Below are 13,837 nucleotides of genomic sequence, written 5' to 3' on the forward strand. Positions count from 1 at the left end.
GTAGAATTGTTAAATATTACAAGTGGAACAAGGTTAGCTAGCAAGTACAAAGTTATACAACGATCTTTTACTTGATTTAATTTTTATAATATAAAAGTCCATTTTTGATCATTTATTTTTTGTAATACAATGTCATAATTTACATGAATTTACATTTGAATATTATCTTTCCTTTATTTGTAACAAAGAAGCAGTTATGTAATAATTAAATAAAAATTTCAAAAATTATTTGCAACAAGGTTGACTGTTACAGACTTGTATTAAGTTCCATCATACACAATCACCATTGATTGATATTCATGGTTCAAATTACACATTACAAGTCATGTGGTATCGTTGTATAACTATAGGTCATGTGTGAGTGTTCAAGGAAGCAATAATCTTTTGTAGTTCAGCTGCAACTTTGTTTCATATAAAAGTTATCATTTAAAAATATTTCTTTTAAGGAAATCATAAATGTGAATATTTACATATTAAATATATGTTAAATAATTATTTTGAAATAAGCATTTTCCTTTATGACACAATAATTACCTATAGGCAAATGGTGGGGTCCCAAAATGATTCAGCCAATAGTGGCACTGCATGGACGTCAAGATAATGCTGGCAGTTTTGACCATTTGATTCCTTTATTACACGATGAGATATCAATACTTTGTTTGGATATGCCTGGTCATGGTTTATCTTCCCATTATCCAAAGAGTCAGTACTATTATGTTTACTGGGATGGTATCATACTACTACGTAGAATTGTCAAATATTTCAAATGGAATAAGGTTAGCGAGTGGATTAAATCTCACCACTCCATTTGTAGTTTCAATAATGTCGTCACATAACATGTATTTAACACAGTAAACTTCGTTTTATCACTCTTATTATATAAATGTAACAGCCAACCTTGAAAAGTTGCACTATCTAATAATATATGTTTTGCACTATGTTAAATATGTTTAATGAAAGTAAAATGTACAATGCACATATATGAGTAATTACACTCCTAACTATACATGGATGGTCACTTATATTATGTCAATGTAAAATAATATTGTTTTTTATAGTCTCTTAGTTATATACTTTTTAGTTTTACACATCTTACTGCATAATCACATGTTATTGTCATAGGTAAAATTACTTGGACATTCCTTGGGAGGAGCTATATCATTTTTATATGCTGCATCATATCCTGATGAAGTAGATTTCATGATAAGTTTAGACATTGCAAGCCCCAGTGTAAAAGACATAATAAAATGTCCTGATGTAACTGGAGATACAATTGATAAATTTTTGAAGTATGAATTGCTGCAACCTGATAGTGTTCCATCCTACACTTATGAGGAAGTGCTTGATATTGTAGAAGATGCATATAATGGCTCTATAACTAAAGAAGGTGCAATAACGTTAATGAAACGTGGTTTGCGACCTTCTTCTGAGCCTGAGCGATATCATTTTGCACGCGATCCGCGATTGAAGGTAACATTTCATTTGCTAATAAACATAGATTATTAAATATATATAATGCCGTTATCTTAATATTCGTGCTGTGCCTGGAATGAAATTTGAAATTCCCGAAGCGTACGAAAAAGTTTTAGATCAAATAAAAATAGGTGCTGAAAAATTTGAATATCACGAAGTAGAAGGAACTCATCATGTGCACTTAAACAATCCCGAAAGGGTTGCTCCTATAATTAACAATTTTATAAGTACTTAATGATAAAGATGTTTAGATATAAACCATGAAAGTAAATGGCAATTATTAAACTAGAAACAATTAGTCTTGTGCACACTATATTAACTTCATATAATATATAACATATTTAATTTAAACATATAATTATTTTAGTACATCTATACACTCTAGGTATATTATGTACAGGTGTTGGTAATGTACTAAAAATGATTGAATCTTGTACTTCTGTATGTACTTCCAAAATACTTGTGCTTCTTCACACCAGTGGATTTAATTTAGCAAATATATAACAATAGAATATTTGACATGTATGTAAAAACATACACAGAAAATTATTTATTAAAATCGTACTATTTTTTTTGAAATAGTAATAAAAGAATGAAATATTTTTTTAAACGTATCAAATTGTATCATTCTTAAAAAACTAGTAAACTGATAACCTACAACATATTAAAAACTTTCGAGAAAGGAAACCATTTGGAAGATACTTCGGTGCTAATGTTACTCTACCGATTATAGATAAAACTATAATTTTTCCTCTTTCAGTTTATTTATTCGTATGTTATAAGTTAAAAATACCTCAGGAATAATATATGTAACTATTTACAAGTACAATGAACGGCGTTTTTATAATATTTAGTGGTACATTATTATTTTAATGGACATAGGTTCGGTATATAATAACGATAATGTATTAATGCACTGGTAACGTAGCGTAGCAAAGTTATACCGGTTTATGTTTCTACGCGTAACTTTGCGATAAATGACCTCAAAGCGATATTTGCTATCACTTGGCTTTTTTTGCCATAACTTTTTTTTCTTAACATTTTTTTAAAAGCATATTTTCTATTATATGTAAATGCAACGAATGTAAACCAGTCGCTCAAAATTCATTATAATAAATGATTGTAATAAAAGAAACAACCGATGAAATTTGTTTTATTTCTTCCCAAAAAATCGGATATAATTGTTAATTATAACATTCCTTGGAGTTACAAAGGATTGCGTTACCGCTCGGATCAAATTACAAAAGAAACGATGTACGAAAGATAAAGGCATTATTGATACAGATGTTTTTAGGCTACCTATAATGATCAAACCAAGAATTCTCAATGTCAATTTATTTACTCAGCTGGTGAGACCATGCCACGTAGAAATATAAAATTATGTATTGAGACCTTCTTCGTTACAGCTGTTACGTGTCAGTTCTTCTTAAATTTTTGATCAGTATACAGCGATTAAAAGATAGATTTATAAAAAAATGCGCATGTCTTATCAACGGAGAGGTAAGCAAAAATTAAAGTAACAATCTGTGTGTTTTGGTATATCTCGTAAATTACATTTTTGGAATGGTATAATGATATCTTGACGGTCTTCACGGAACGATAATCACCGTGAATGTTTCTATTTAATCTATAGCAAAATTTTGTAGATGATAATAATAATACATTTTTAAAACTTTTGTAAAAGTCGAAACCTAAATTTATACCTATAGATGGAATTTAACGTAGAAGCATTATATAGCTTTTTGTCGAATTATTGGTTTAGGTCGTTATCAGGTAACTTCTGAAACGAACTTATCCTATCGTACATACACGTTCCGTGTGTCAGTAATTACGAGCGATGATAATGCCGTCACACGTAGAAAATGAACGTGAATATTCCATTCCTACAGGTGAATTCCGTTCGTACTTGTCCACGCGTTCTCTTTTCGTATTCTTATAAGAACTATTGGTCTGTATCATAGAATTCATCGCGGTGGATCATCATTGCAGCGTAAGTATGTATTTTCTTTATTTTATAAAATTATGTAACAATCGTAACAAAAATTTTTATTGTAAAATATTATTAATTAATATAAATTTTTGTAATAAAATTTACTTTACGTTTTTATGTTGTCAGTCCATCACCATCGTTTTAAATTATCAGTCTGATCCATCGATCCCAACGATCAACAAACTTTTCACTTGAAAGTTTGTTCGTTCGGCTCGAGTTATCAGACTGAAAGAACGTACTTCGTACCTGACATGAAATCAACTTGTTACGAAGGAGTGAAATTTCGCATATACTTTTGTAAATATTTACGATATTCTGTTGCACGTTGTTGCAATTCTCGATCTGTTGGTGTATATGCAGCATAAGTCCTCAAGCGTGCCTTTGCAAGTTCCAAGTCCTATTTTCAAATAATTTTTTCTTCAATCCTCTTTATGTTAAGTATTGATTATATAATATGTAATATAAAAAAACGAAACGTGTAAGTATTTCTTTCAAAATACTTATCATATACTTCAGTTCTTAATATTTACCACATATTGGATTGATTTTAACAATAATATCGTACCTTTAAAATTTTTCGATTACGGGCCAAAGATCCCTCCGAATTTATGCGAAAAAGAGGCGTCAAGGATTTTTCCGAATGTTTTTCAGTTTGTCGTAGTTCCGGAGAAATATTACAAGCATAACTGTTATCAGATTGTACCGTCATCATTATTCACAATCCTTATATTTGCAATTCATCATTTCATTTAACTTTTGTATAATTTTTAAATTTAAATAAACTGTAAATTATGTACTTCACCTCAACGCGTATCCACAGTGTGTTATAATACGGCTAGTTTCTATAGAAATATCGTACATATGGTAACATAATCGATAGTGACACCGGCATCAACGAACGTGCACATTAATGAAATCGAACGCGTATTGAAGGATAAGGGACTTTTGTTTATTACACTTTAAAATAACTTAAATAAATTATATTTAACAATTGATACTTATAATCTTATGTATGAAATTTGTATGGTTAAGAATGTGTGGAAAATGTATCTGTGAGTCAACAATACATTTTAATAAAAGAGAACAAAATTCCTGTTTTCCTCTAAAATTTCCTTTCTGTATTCGTTATCCCATTTATTCCTCTAAGGTTTGTGAAGTTGGCTATAAAAAGAAAATTCAAATTATAATGTAATTTTTATGCTTTAACTTGAAATATATGATGATACTTACAAGAATATATATATGACTCGGTATTGACCGTTCTACTACCTCCAAAAGTCGCGCTTTACTTAATTTATGTTCTTCATCTATACATAATATAAAAATGTAATTAAAACGTGAGATGTAATTATTAGGAATATATTAACCAATGAAATTATTACCAATGGGAACTGTTAAAGATAATGTTGGAAGTTGTACAAAACCTGCTACTATTGGCCGTAAAATCCATTCAACTTTTCTTTCATTTTTCGGAAGTATATAAATATCAACCTAAAGAAGTAGTCAAATTAATGATTACGTTACAATTCTCTATGAGTTAAAGACAATGCTTACTTGTTTTTGCCCAGCAAACATAAAGGCATCACTGGTTTCCATAGTCAATCGCAATGTAATCATATAATCGGAATGGTTCCTTATGAAATACGATATAAGTAATGGTGTGCGAACCCAGCCGTGGGCCGGTAATTGGGCTTCTAAGCCAATTACTGCATCTTCAACCCACAGAGGGGCTAAAGTTACACTACTACTAGTTTCCAATGCATTATCATCATTCGCACTGCAATGATGCATTAATATTAAATCATTTAACCACTTTATAATTTTACGTAACTCTTTTTACCGTTTCCATTTTATGGTGTAGACTCCTGTACTAATAGGCTGTTCACCACCTACTTTCGGTATCAAACAATATGCATCTGTACCGGTTTCACCTTCAGAAAGTGTAACATCAGCTAAAACAGATACTGACTGATCTTCATTTTCTCTTTCTACTGAATCACCCTATGTAATTACATATGTAATATTATTACTATGCAAAATAAACGAACAGTAACTAGTGAAAATATTATTTACCAATTCTATAGAAGTATTTATAATACTTATAGGCCATGGAGAAACACAGGAAATATGAGGCATTATTATAAATGGTTCATTAATAAAACCTTTTGTTAGTGGTTCAAAGAGTGTAGTATAAAATAATGTTGATATTTCAAATGGCTTTGCAACTGATAATGAATATGTTAATTCCTTAGATCCCTTAATTTGTTCAGATCTCGAGTAATCTACCTATTTTAACAAAGTCATACACATTATTTTCTTACACCAAAATTAAAAAGGCAGAAATACAATATATACCTTCATATGAATATTTCGATCACCAACTTTATGAGCTCTTAAATACATAGTTTGTTGAATTGTACTGTTCTGATCCAAATTATCGATTGGTATTGATATTACCGATTGCTTGGTGTTCATTGTTAAACTTAATTCCGCTACAAATTAATGACATTAGAATTGAAAAATGTGATACATGCTTTTGTAATGTTCGTATTTTATTATTACGTACTTGATTGTTCATTTACTCCATCAGACACAAGTGATACATTTAAAAATGCTGAAAATACGTTTTCATTAGCGCTGATAAATATTTTAATGGGAAACCATTCTCCTGTAAGTGCTGGGTTATTTGATTCTACACTTATACTTAGACTAGATTCTTCTTGTTTTATATCTGCATTGACTAGTGATTGTATTGTTTCGAATTCTCCTCTACTGTTATAAACATAAAATGCATTAGTTTTCTGAAGGAAGTTTTATAAATGTTACACTTTCAACGTACCGAAGTTGTTGTATCTCTGGATATAATCGACTCAAAAAATTTGTCTCTCTCCCCACAGAAGAAAATCTCAAAATGATACTACAAGTTGTTTCGCTACCCATATACAATGAAATCGTAGTAATGCGTATTTTGTTACTATCATTTTGTTGTGGTACTTGAAATTCGTAAGGAAATTTTTTTACTTCATTTCCATGAAAAACAAGATTGCTATGTTCAGCATCAGTAACAATTAACTCTGAGTTATATTCTGAACTACTAATAGTTAATGACACTTTTGAAAATTCAACACTACCATTGTATGAATTTCTGAATAAAAAATAAGATTATGTTATGAACTACCCTTCTTCTCGATTTATACAAAAATAATATAGGTTTAATAAAAATTACCTAATAATGATTTCCGCGCTAACTGTAGAGTTAACAGCATACGTTGGTTGTAAAAATCTTGCTTTAACTTCTATAAACGAACTCATATTATTATCATCAATTGTAAAAACAATTGGTTCTGACTGATTAAGTCCCATTACCCACTTTTCTACCGCGGAATGTGTCACATCATCGGGTAAGTCAGGCTCCGGACTTGGTGGTCTTTTCTATTATTTCATATGTCATTTAATTATTTTATTACCAATTGTTATAAAATCAAAATCCGACATTACTTACATGAAGGATATTAATAATGTTATTGTAAACAGCGAGTTTGTAATCTTCTGAAAACGTGGTGGAAGGTCCCAACGCTTCAAATGCTAACGTGATGTAGTCTTGAATATTTATGGATAGATACGCCGCTCGCAAAGCATTCTTTAAGATATTTGTGATTAAGACGGGCCACCGTTCCCCGTGATATTCCCACAACATGTGCATCAATAATCTGGCCAATCAAATTTTATGATTTTGATGTTAAGTTATGAAATATGTCTAGAGGAAATAATGTTAGAGTCAATCTCTTGACTAATGAATAGTACAAAATTCTTTTAGTATCTTCAACAAATTTTCGTGAGTATCGTAATATTTCAATTTCGACTTACGTCAAAACTTTTCCATAATCCTTCGAATTATAGTATTCTTCGGCCATTTGTACAACTAAAACATAATTATTCTACATTATCAAATAAAAATTTTATGTAATTTAGATTAGTTCTAGATTAGTATATCGTACTTAATACTCTCCTCATTCTTGGACATCTGTAGAGTTTAAATTGCGAAATTGCATTTCCCAATAGACCAATGATTATATTCTGAAAGTATTGAAGTTATGCATACTTAATAATCAGTCATTAAAAGTGAAGGGTGTTAAATGTTTCTTACAGAATGGTCAACTGTGTATTTTTCCTTGTACTGTAATGCCTGTATTATAGCATTAGCTTCTTTTGCTGGATCTGCAGACTCTGCATTTAATTTTCCAGGACGCCACGGCCGTTGTCCATAGAATTCAAGTTTCTCCTCTCCCGCTAATGGATCTGGTTCTGGGTAACTAGTAACATTCTAAAACGATATATAATACAAAATAATGATAATTTTTGTATAGAAATTTTAACTTATTATTAAATATATCAATTCTAGTACTTGGCAAAGTTCTTTGCAAGCTGCTTGTCTTAAGCTTGCATGATGAGCTGCTGATTGAAAATAATATCCAGGGTGCTGAGTTTGAACAGCAGGAAGTCCTTGTCGAATAGCATCATTAAACAATTCAGCAAATGTAGAAAATTGACTGCACATCCAAGCATGATGTTCAAATATAAGTTCCTTTGGACCAGTCCATGTTTTAAATCTGCATCAGCAATTTAATGTTATTGTGATAGTACTTATTACACATCCTCTATTTTTTATTATATATATCTCTGACCTGTCAGTATGATGTCTAAATTGTGACACAGCTTCTTTAGGAACATTTAAGTTGAACATTACTTTACATAATTTATAATTTATAAAGCAAGCAATGGTTTTAATTTCCATCACATTTGTGTCTGTTATTTGTATTTCCAACAAATTACTATATGCTTGTGTATAATGCCTACAAAATAATTTCATATCTCTTAATCATGCACAAGCTCCTTCCTAATTCCATTGGACTTACTTTTGAGCTAAATTTTGATCTTGTTTTAATTCATTTAAAAATGCCATTTTAAATTGATGACGTACAAATAGATGTTTGTGAGCAGTTTTCTGTACAGTTTTATTAAGTAGATCTCTATGCCCTTTAACAATACGATACTCATGGTGATAAAAGCTTTGTGTTAGATCATATAATACACTTTCCAGTCTGTAATATGTATGAGTATGAATAATTAAACCATACAACAAAAGCTTGAAACTTATAATTGGTTTGCTAATTACCTAGATATATACCCTTGTAAGTGATTTCCATGTGGTAAAACATATAATAACTTTGGAGGTAGTTCACATGCTCCACAAACAGCTGTAGCTCTTTCAGTTGCAATAGCATCTTCAGAACCTGGTGGAGGCTGTGCACAATGCTGTATAAGTACTACAGTTATTTTTGTAGTTCTTCCATCCAAAGCATTTCTAAAAAAATAAGCAATTAAGTATAACGAGTACATTTTTTTTTAAGGAGTACTGTCAATAATATTTAATGTAATTTGTACCTGAGTGATTGCACTCTAGAAGCACATTCCATTTTTTTTTCATTCCATTGTGGATCATTCCAATCTAGATCATAAAATACAACAACAACTGCTGGAATTTCATTAAGGTATTTATTCATCCAATTACGTTTTAATATTCCTTTAGGTTTACACCATTCATATGAATTTCTCTAAAAGGCATCAGTAATATTTCAATAATAACATATATGAACCATATCTTGCAATTACATTTACACATAACATGATATACCTTGGGTTTTACTGTAGGAAATTCATGTGTGGGACTAAATAATTTAAATTGTATGGCAGAACTTTCCAATCTGCGGTTATTACTGAATGTATCCCAAATTGAACGGTGTATAGGATTTGCAATGTCTAAACCAGTCAAGCCAATAAGAGCTAATGGCTTAGTAGTTAATTCTCGTGGTAACTCACACATAATTAAGGATTAACTATTTAAAAAAAGCAAAACTATGATAATTTGCTTAATACTTATAAATATTTTTTCATAAGTTTAAAATATAAATCTAAAAATGATTATTTATATTTAAATTTTTCTCAACGGCTACTTATATGCGTTTAGGCATACCTAATTATTCAGTCAATGAGCTACATCGAAGAAAAAACTATTGAATTAAAATGTTGCATGTAAGATTGCACTACTCGATGTGCACTATGTACAATTTGACAGTTTAGGTTATGTGTTGTTCTTTGATGATGTTATGTGTCTGTGACTACTAGTGTCACCTACTATCTGTATCGTAATGATTAACAAATTTGATACTAAAATAATTATTGGATCAAACATCGTACATCTGAGAGATAGCACAATTGTACCATTTGAATGATTATTACTATTCGTATATCAAATATATTAAAAAAAAAAACATGTTTTTAATGTAAATAACACAGTTTCTGTTTAATAGAATTAAATATCATTTCGTTGTGACAATCAGCGTAAGCATTAAACTGACACAGTTTGTTGTGCATAAATCGTTTTATTTGTAATAATGTAATCTTTAAACGAAATCAGAGGCATTCAATACTTCTGACTCTTTATCTTCTTCCATAGGATTCAATTTACTCGCGGAAGCTGGAGAATTTAATTTAGTCTGCTCAGGTGTTAATCGAACCGTCGTACCATGTCGGCTGTAATCTTCGATTTCCCCTATTGGTCGTTCAAAATCTTCTTCCACAACATTTTTCTTACATCTATTCTGTATTGCGAAATTAGAAAACTCGATTTAAAATTGTCTGCTTCCTCATGTATCTAAACATTCTTTTAAAACTTGTATTTACCTGAAGAAGTTTTAGAAACTCGTTGCGAAATTCCTTACTGCATGAAAAGTATATGATAATGTGGACTGCAAAATTACAAAGTTCGGCGACAGCAGCAAACGTTCGAAACAAAAGATAACCACCGTCGACAGTCTCATAATTATGGTACATAAATTGAAGAAGTATGGATGGGATCATTGTGATTATAAAACATATCGCCATAACTGACATCAGTGTAGCTAAATGCTGTTCTTCTCTGAAAAATAATTTGAAAAGAATTTTTTTTTCTTCTCTAAAGGTCCTTTTTAAGATAATTTCAAGTTTATTCCCAGGACACTTCATATTTACATCATGCATCAAACATACTTCAAGTAGCAATCTTTTCACCGATTTATTAACATCCTCGTTGTTTTTTTTTTTAATTTTTCATTTTTAACTCTTCAACACTCTACCTGTATCCTCGATTGCGAGTAAGTAAAGACGTATCGCGAACATTTGCAGTACGGAACTTCTCAGAGACCGATTGAAATTCCCTCTTCTTAGCGTTCAGCTGTAAAAACCTTTTAACCACAAAACTGTTCAGTAGAAGGAGAATTATGGCCGGACAGAGTCGCAGTGCGATTTCCATGATCCATATGTACGCGTTCCATAAACCACTACGCGTGATGGAAGTATTTTCGCGCAACGTGAAACGAATACCGCTATCCTCTTGTTGCTCGTATACTGTTCTCATTCCGGTTAATGGAGCACTTACCTGTAAAGCGATTATCAATGAAATTTAAAATCTTTATTATAAGAGAAATGATGAAAAATGTTTTTTTTTTAATATACCGCAAATCCAAGAATGAAGGAGCATAGGATGAAAGTGCGGACATTCTTGCGTGCGTTTCTGCTACGCATACGTGCCGGGAAAAAAATGAAAATATATCGATCGACGATTAAGCAGGTCATAATTAAAATGCCTGCTATAGCAAAGGTGTTTACAGCGACCAGTTCCAGATGAGCGTGGTAAAAAACAGACGGATAGTTGTTCTTCATTCCGTATCCTAATCTAACGACTGAAATTATATTCGTGTATTTTTATTTCAATTAACATAGAGTATTATAATTTTTTCAATATATCTAATACATACATATGGGTATCCAAGACACTAGAACCCCAACATGCGCTAAAGTTAATCCCCGGAGATATAAGTAAGCGATTCCTCGGAACACAGGAGTGGATAACACTAAGAGTATCAGCATATTACCAAAAATACCACTGGACACGATCGTAGGAACTACTGTTCCATAAATCATTCGTAACAAAGGTGTGATCTCGTTTAATGTATCTTTCTTCTTATTAATTAAATTATTCCAAGTAGAATTTTCACCCTCGCAGCATAAAAGCGTTCTAGAAAATTTCATACATATTCAATAAGAATAGAAACAAGAACATCGTAATATTAAAAACACGAAGAGATTTTCGATGTTTTATCGAGAAGAAAAAAACAAAACGCAAAGTCTATTCGTTTTTGAAAACATACCCTTTAAGTACTCCCGTTAACATAATGACTACCGAACTCTAAAACTATTCTTCTTTTCTTTCTCTTTTTATTGCAAGGAAAAAGAACGCAGCTTAAAATATCACATGGAAGATGTATGAAATTTAAACCTTCTGTTACTATTGTAGATAATTTAATCTCGCTTGTTTTACCGTTCTTATTTAATATAATCACTTGAGTGAAACAGACGCAAACGGGTGCACAACAAGTTCTGAGAGATCCATCCCTCGATGAACTCACCACCGTGTTTCCCCGTGAAAAGCCGATATCGCGCATGCTCTGAAAAAAGGTTGACTTATTGTTATGTCCGAAGTATATTTACTTCTACGTTATAATTATATTCTCACGCCCTTCGTTCGGTTAATTTTGTTGAGGATCCGATAAAATCATGCTACGCGATAATAGCATCTGTTTTTTTTTTATTTTCGTCTCTACTAAAATGATACAGCGACGTATCGATAACAGAGGACGATCGATGGAGGTAAAAAAGATTCATAAGATCGCGATGTTAATGACAAAGTCTAACACACGTTATAAGAATCTTCCACTTTCTCCGTGCTATTTTTCTTTTTCTGAAAACGAATACATACCTACGCTCTACGATAGAGACAGGCTATAGATTACCAAATATCAAGTTCTCTAAGTGGGGTAGACTGGTATAAATTCAAAGTGAAATCATAGCCCGTCCTCAGGTAGCTCTTCTCCTAATTTTCAAAGAAAATCTCATCATGAGCTGGACCGTGTCACGACACCTGTTCTGGTAATAAATAAAATTCGACGTGACGCGCGATTTATTCTTGGACGTACATCAAATTAATCGATCATCTCTGTTTAGGGCAATACTATTCATCGGCTCCTGTACTGCAGCGCCGAATATTCTGACGTCAAATCATTCCTGCCCCTGTACCTCTTCCAGCGAATGCCCGGATCATCCTCAACACCTCCTCGAGGGCGGCCAAGTGACGATATCGCCTTGTGAAAGTGAGCATTTAATAAGATGCTGCTCGGTAATTTTAAGACCGATAGAACCAGCGCGCACAAATGGATCTTCGCAAAGTGACGATCAAAAGGAGGAATCTGTGGAAAAGAAGGATATTAAAGAAGGTTTAATTGAAGAATTAATGCAATTCGGTAAAAATACGGATGAAAATTTGAAAGAACACGCGACGATTGAAAATTCACTGTTAAAGGAAAAATTCGAAGAACAGAAGGATATTAAAGAAGATTTAATTACAGAATTAATACTATTCACTAAAACTGGAACGTCTGATTCAACGAATACAGATGAAAATATGAAAGAATATAGAAAGACTGAAAATTCTCCGTTAAAGGAAATAGTTACGACTGTTATGAATGCAAGGCGTGAATTACCATTACAACAGCACGTTTCAACGCAACGATCCTCGAGACAATTTCCAGAACCACCGCCGGTACGCTACAGAATATTCAACGAGGCTTCGTCGAACGCATCATCAAGTATTCGTTTTCCGGAAGAGATGCAAGAGGAAATGCCGGAAGTCTCGTTGACAGCGCAAGAACTGGATCTAATCGATAAAGTGACGAGCTTCGAAAGTACTAAAACATCGCCGAGGAAACGGGACGCATTTCAGGTTAAAGAGTCAAAGGAGAAGGAAGAAGAAAATGTTACCGGGAAAATAAATCCTTTGTTTCCGAGAAGGACGATCTTCAACAAGGATCACCGTTCTAACGTGAACGTCAAGTCTTTATCGGTAGCCAAAAGCCCTTCTGAAAAAATGAGTAATTTCTTCAAGCGGAAAACATCATTAGAGACATCCCTTACACTCGATGGAGTATCCACTCGAGCGACCAACGAAAATGCAAAGCCACGAAGCATACGTGCCAGGCTGCGGAACGACGATACGTCGATTAGAAATTTATCGCATCCGGAAGGTGCTAAGAATGTTAAACGTGCTGTCCGAAGTTACGTGTTCTCTAAGTTTGGCAACGTAAAACAATCGTATTTTTCATCCTCCTTCAAAAATTAAATTTATTCGATTTAAACTTTTTAATTAAAATTATTCGATCAATAGATATGTTCCCGATTTAAAGAAATTTTACTAGACATTGACGATAATAGAACGTAATA

General features: G+C 32.1%; 4 protein-coding genes across 4 annotated transcripts in view; 1 reads left to right on the forward strand and 3 right to left on the reverse strand.

The window, feature by feature from the left end:
* Window positions 1–1,778, forward strand: part of LOC108571105 (probable serine hydrolase) — a 2,609-nt gene extending 831 nt beyond the window's left edge. Inside the window, 3 exon segments of the mRNA XM_017933083.1 lie at window positions 645–776; window positions 1,123–1,502; window positions 1,504–1,778. Of these exon segments, the coding sequence (XP_017788572.1) occupies window positions 645–776; window positions 1,123–1,502; window positions 1,504–1,708 (717 nt within the window). The 3' untranslated portion in view covers window positions 1,709–1,778.
* Window positions 1,779–3,728: 1,950 nt separating this feature from the next.
* Window positions 3,729–4,175, reverse strand: LOC108570725. Its single transcript, XM_017932631.1, has 2 exons — window positions 4,029–4,175; window positions 3,729–3,860 (listed from the first exon to the last, which is right to left on the reverse strand). The coding sequence occupies exons 1-2, from the start codon at window positions 4,173–4,175 to the stop codon at window positions 3,729–3,731; spliced, it is 279 nt and encodes a 92-aa protein (XP_017788120.1).
* Window positions 4,176–4,572: 397 nt separating this feature from the next.
* LOC108571147 (trafficking protein particle complex subunit 11) lies at window positions 4,573–9,589 on the reverse strand. The gene is made up of 21 exons (XM_017933129.1): window positions 9,498–9,589; window positions 9,159–9,360; window positions 8,909–9,078; window positions 8,640–8,828; window positions 8,380–8,565; window positions 8,149–8,316; window positions 7,869–8,073; window positions 7,611–7,787; window positions 7,462–7,540; window positions 7,331–7,385; window positions 6,966–7,173; window positions 6,690–6,895; window positions 6,303–6,608; window positions 6,030–6,235; window positions 5,819–5,955; window positions 5,537–5,749; window positions 5,304–5,464; window positions 5,018–5,240; window positions 4,846–4,954; window positions 4,694–4,770; window positions 4,573–4,624 (listed from the first exon to the last, which is right to left on the reverse strand). The coding sequence occupies exons 2-21, from the start codon at window positions 9,345–9,347 to the stop codon at window positions 4,598–4,600; spliced, it is 3,291 nt and encodes a 1,096-aa protein (XP_017788618.1). The 5' UTR covers window positions 9,348–9,360; window positions 9,498–9,589; the 3' UTR covers window positions 4,573–4,597.
* A 338-nt stretch (window positions 9,590–9,927) lies between these two features.
* Window positions 9,928–11,735, reverse strand: LOC108570735 (probable G-protein coupled receptor B0563.6). Its single transcript, XM_017932642.1, has 6 exons — window positions 11,713–11,735; window positions 11,320–11,579; window positions 11,018–11,244; window positions 10,639–10,940; window positions 10,208–10,442; window positions 9,928–10,125 (listed from the first exon to the last, which is right to left on the reverse strand). The coding sequence occupies exons 1-6, from the start codon at window positions 11,733–11,735 to the stop codon at window positions 9,928–9,930; spliced, it is 1,245 nt and encodes a 414-aa protein (XP_017788131.1).
* Window positions 11,736–13,837: the final 2,102 nt, after the last annotated feature.

The sequence above is a fragment of the Habropoda laboriosa genome, unplaced genomic scaffold, assembly GCF_001263275.1.
Source record: "Habropoda laboriosa isolate 0110345459 unplaced genomic scaffold, ASM126327v1 scaffold15, whole genome shotgun sequence".
Classification (NCBI taxonomy): Eukaryota; Metazoa; Arthropoda; class Insecta; order Hymenoptera; family Apidae; genus Habropoda; species Habropoda laboriosa.

Bases quoted from the DNA above. Each gene is read 5' to 3' on its own strand.
- LOC108570735 (XM_017932642.1), bottom strand. From the start codon at position 11,735: ATGTTAACGGGAGTACTTAAAGG. The intron at 11,245-11,319 runs GTATGTATTAGA...ATATAATTTCAG, and splicing joins AGTGTCTTGGATACCCATAT to TCGTTAGATTAGGATACGGA. The intron at 10,443-10,638 runs GTAGAGTGTTGA...ATTATTTTTCAG, and splicing joins ACTCGCAATCGAGGATACAG to AGAAGAACAGCATTTAGCTA.
- LOC108571147 (XM_017933129.1), bottom strand. From the start codon at position 9,347: ATGTGTGAGTTACCACGAGAATTAACTACTAAGCCATTAGCTCTTATT. The intron at 7,541-7,610 runs GTAAGAAACATT...CAATACTTTCAG, and splicing joins AATACACAGTTGACCATTCT to AATATAATCATTGGTCTATT. The intron at 6,609-6,689 runs GTAATTTTTATT...TTTTTTATTCAG, and splicing joins AGCGCGGAAATCATTATTAG to AAATTCATACAATGGTAGTG.
- LOC108570725 (XM_017932631.1), bottom strand. From the start codon at position 4,175: ATGATGACGGTACAATCTGATAACAGTTATGCTTGTAATATTTCTCCG. The intron at 3,861-4,028 runs GTACGATATTAT...ATTTGAAAATAG, and splicing joins GTAATCGAAAAATTTTAAAG to GACTTGGAACTTGCAAAGGC.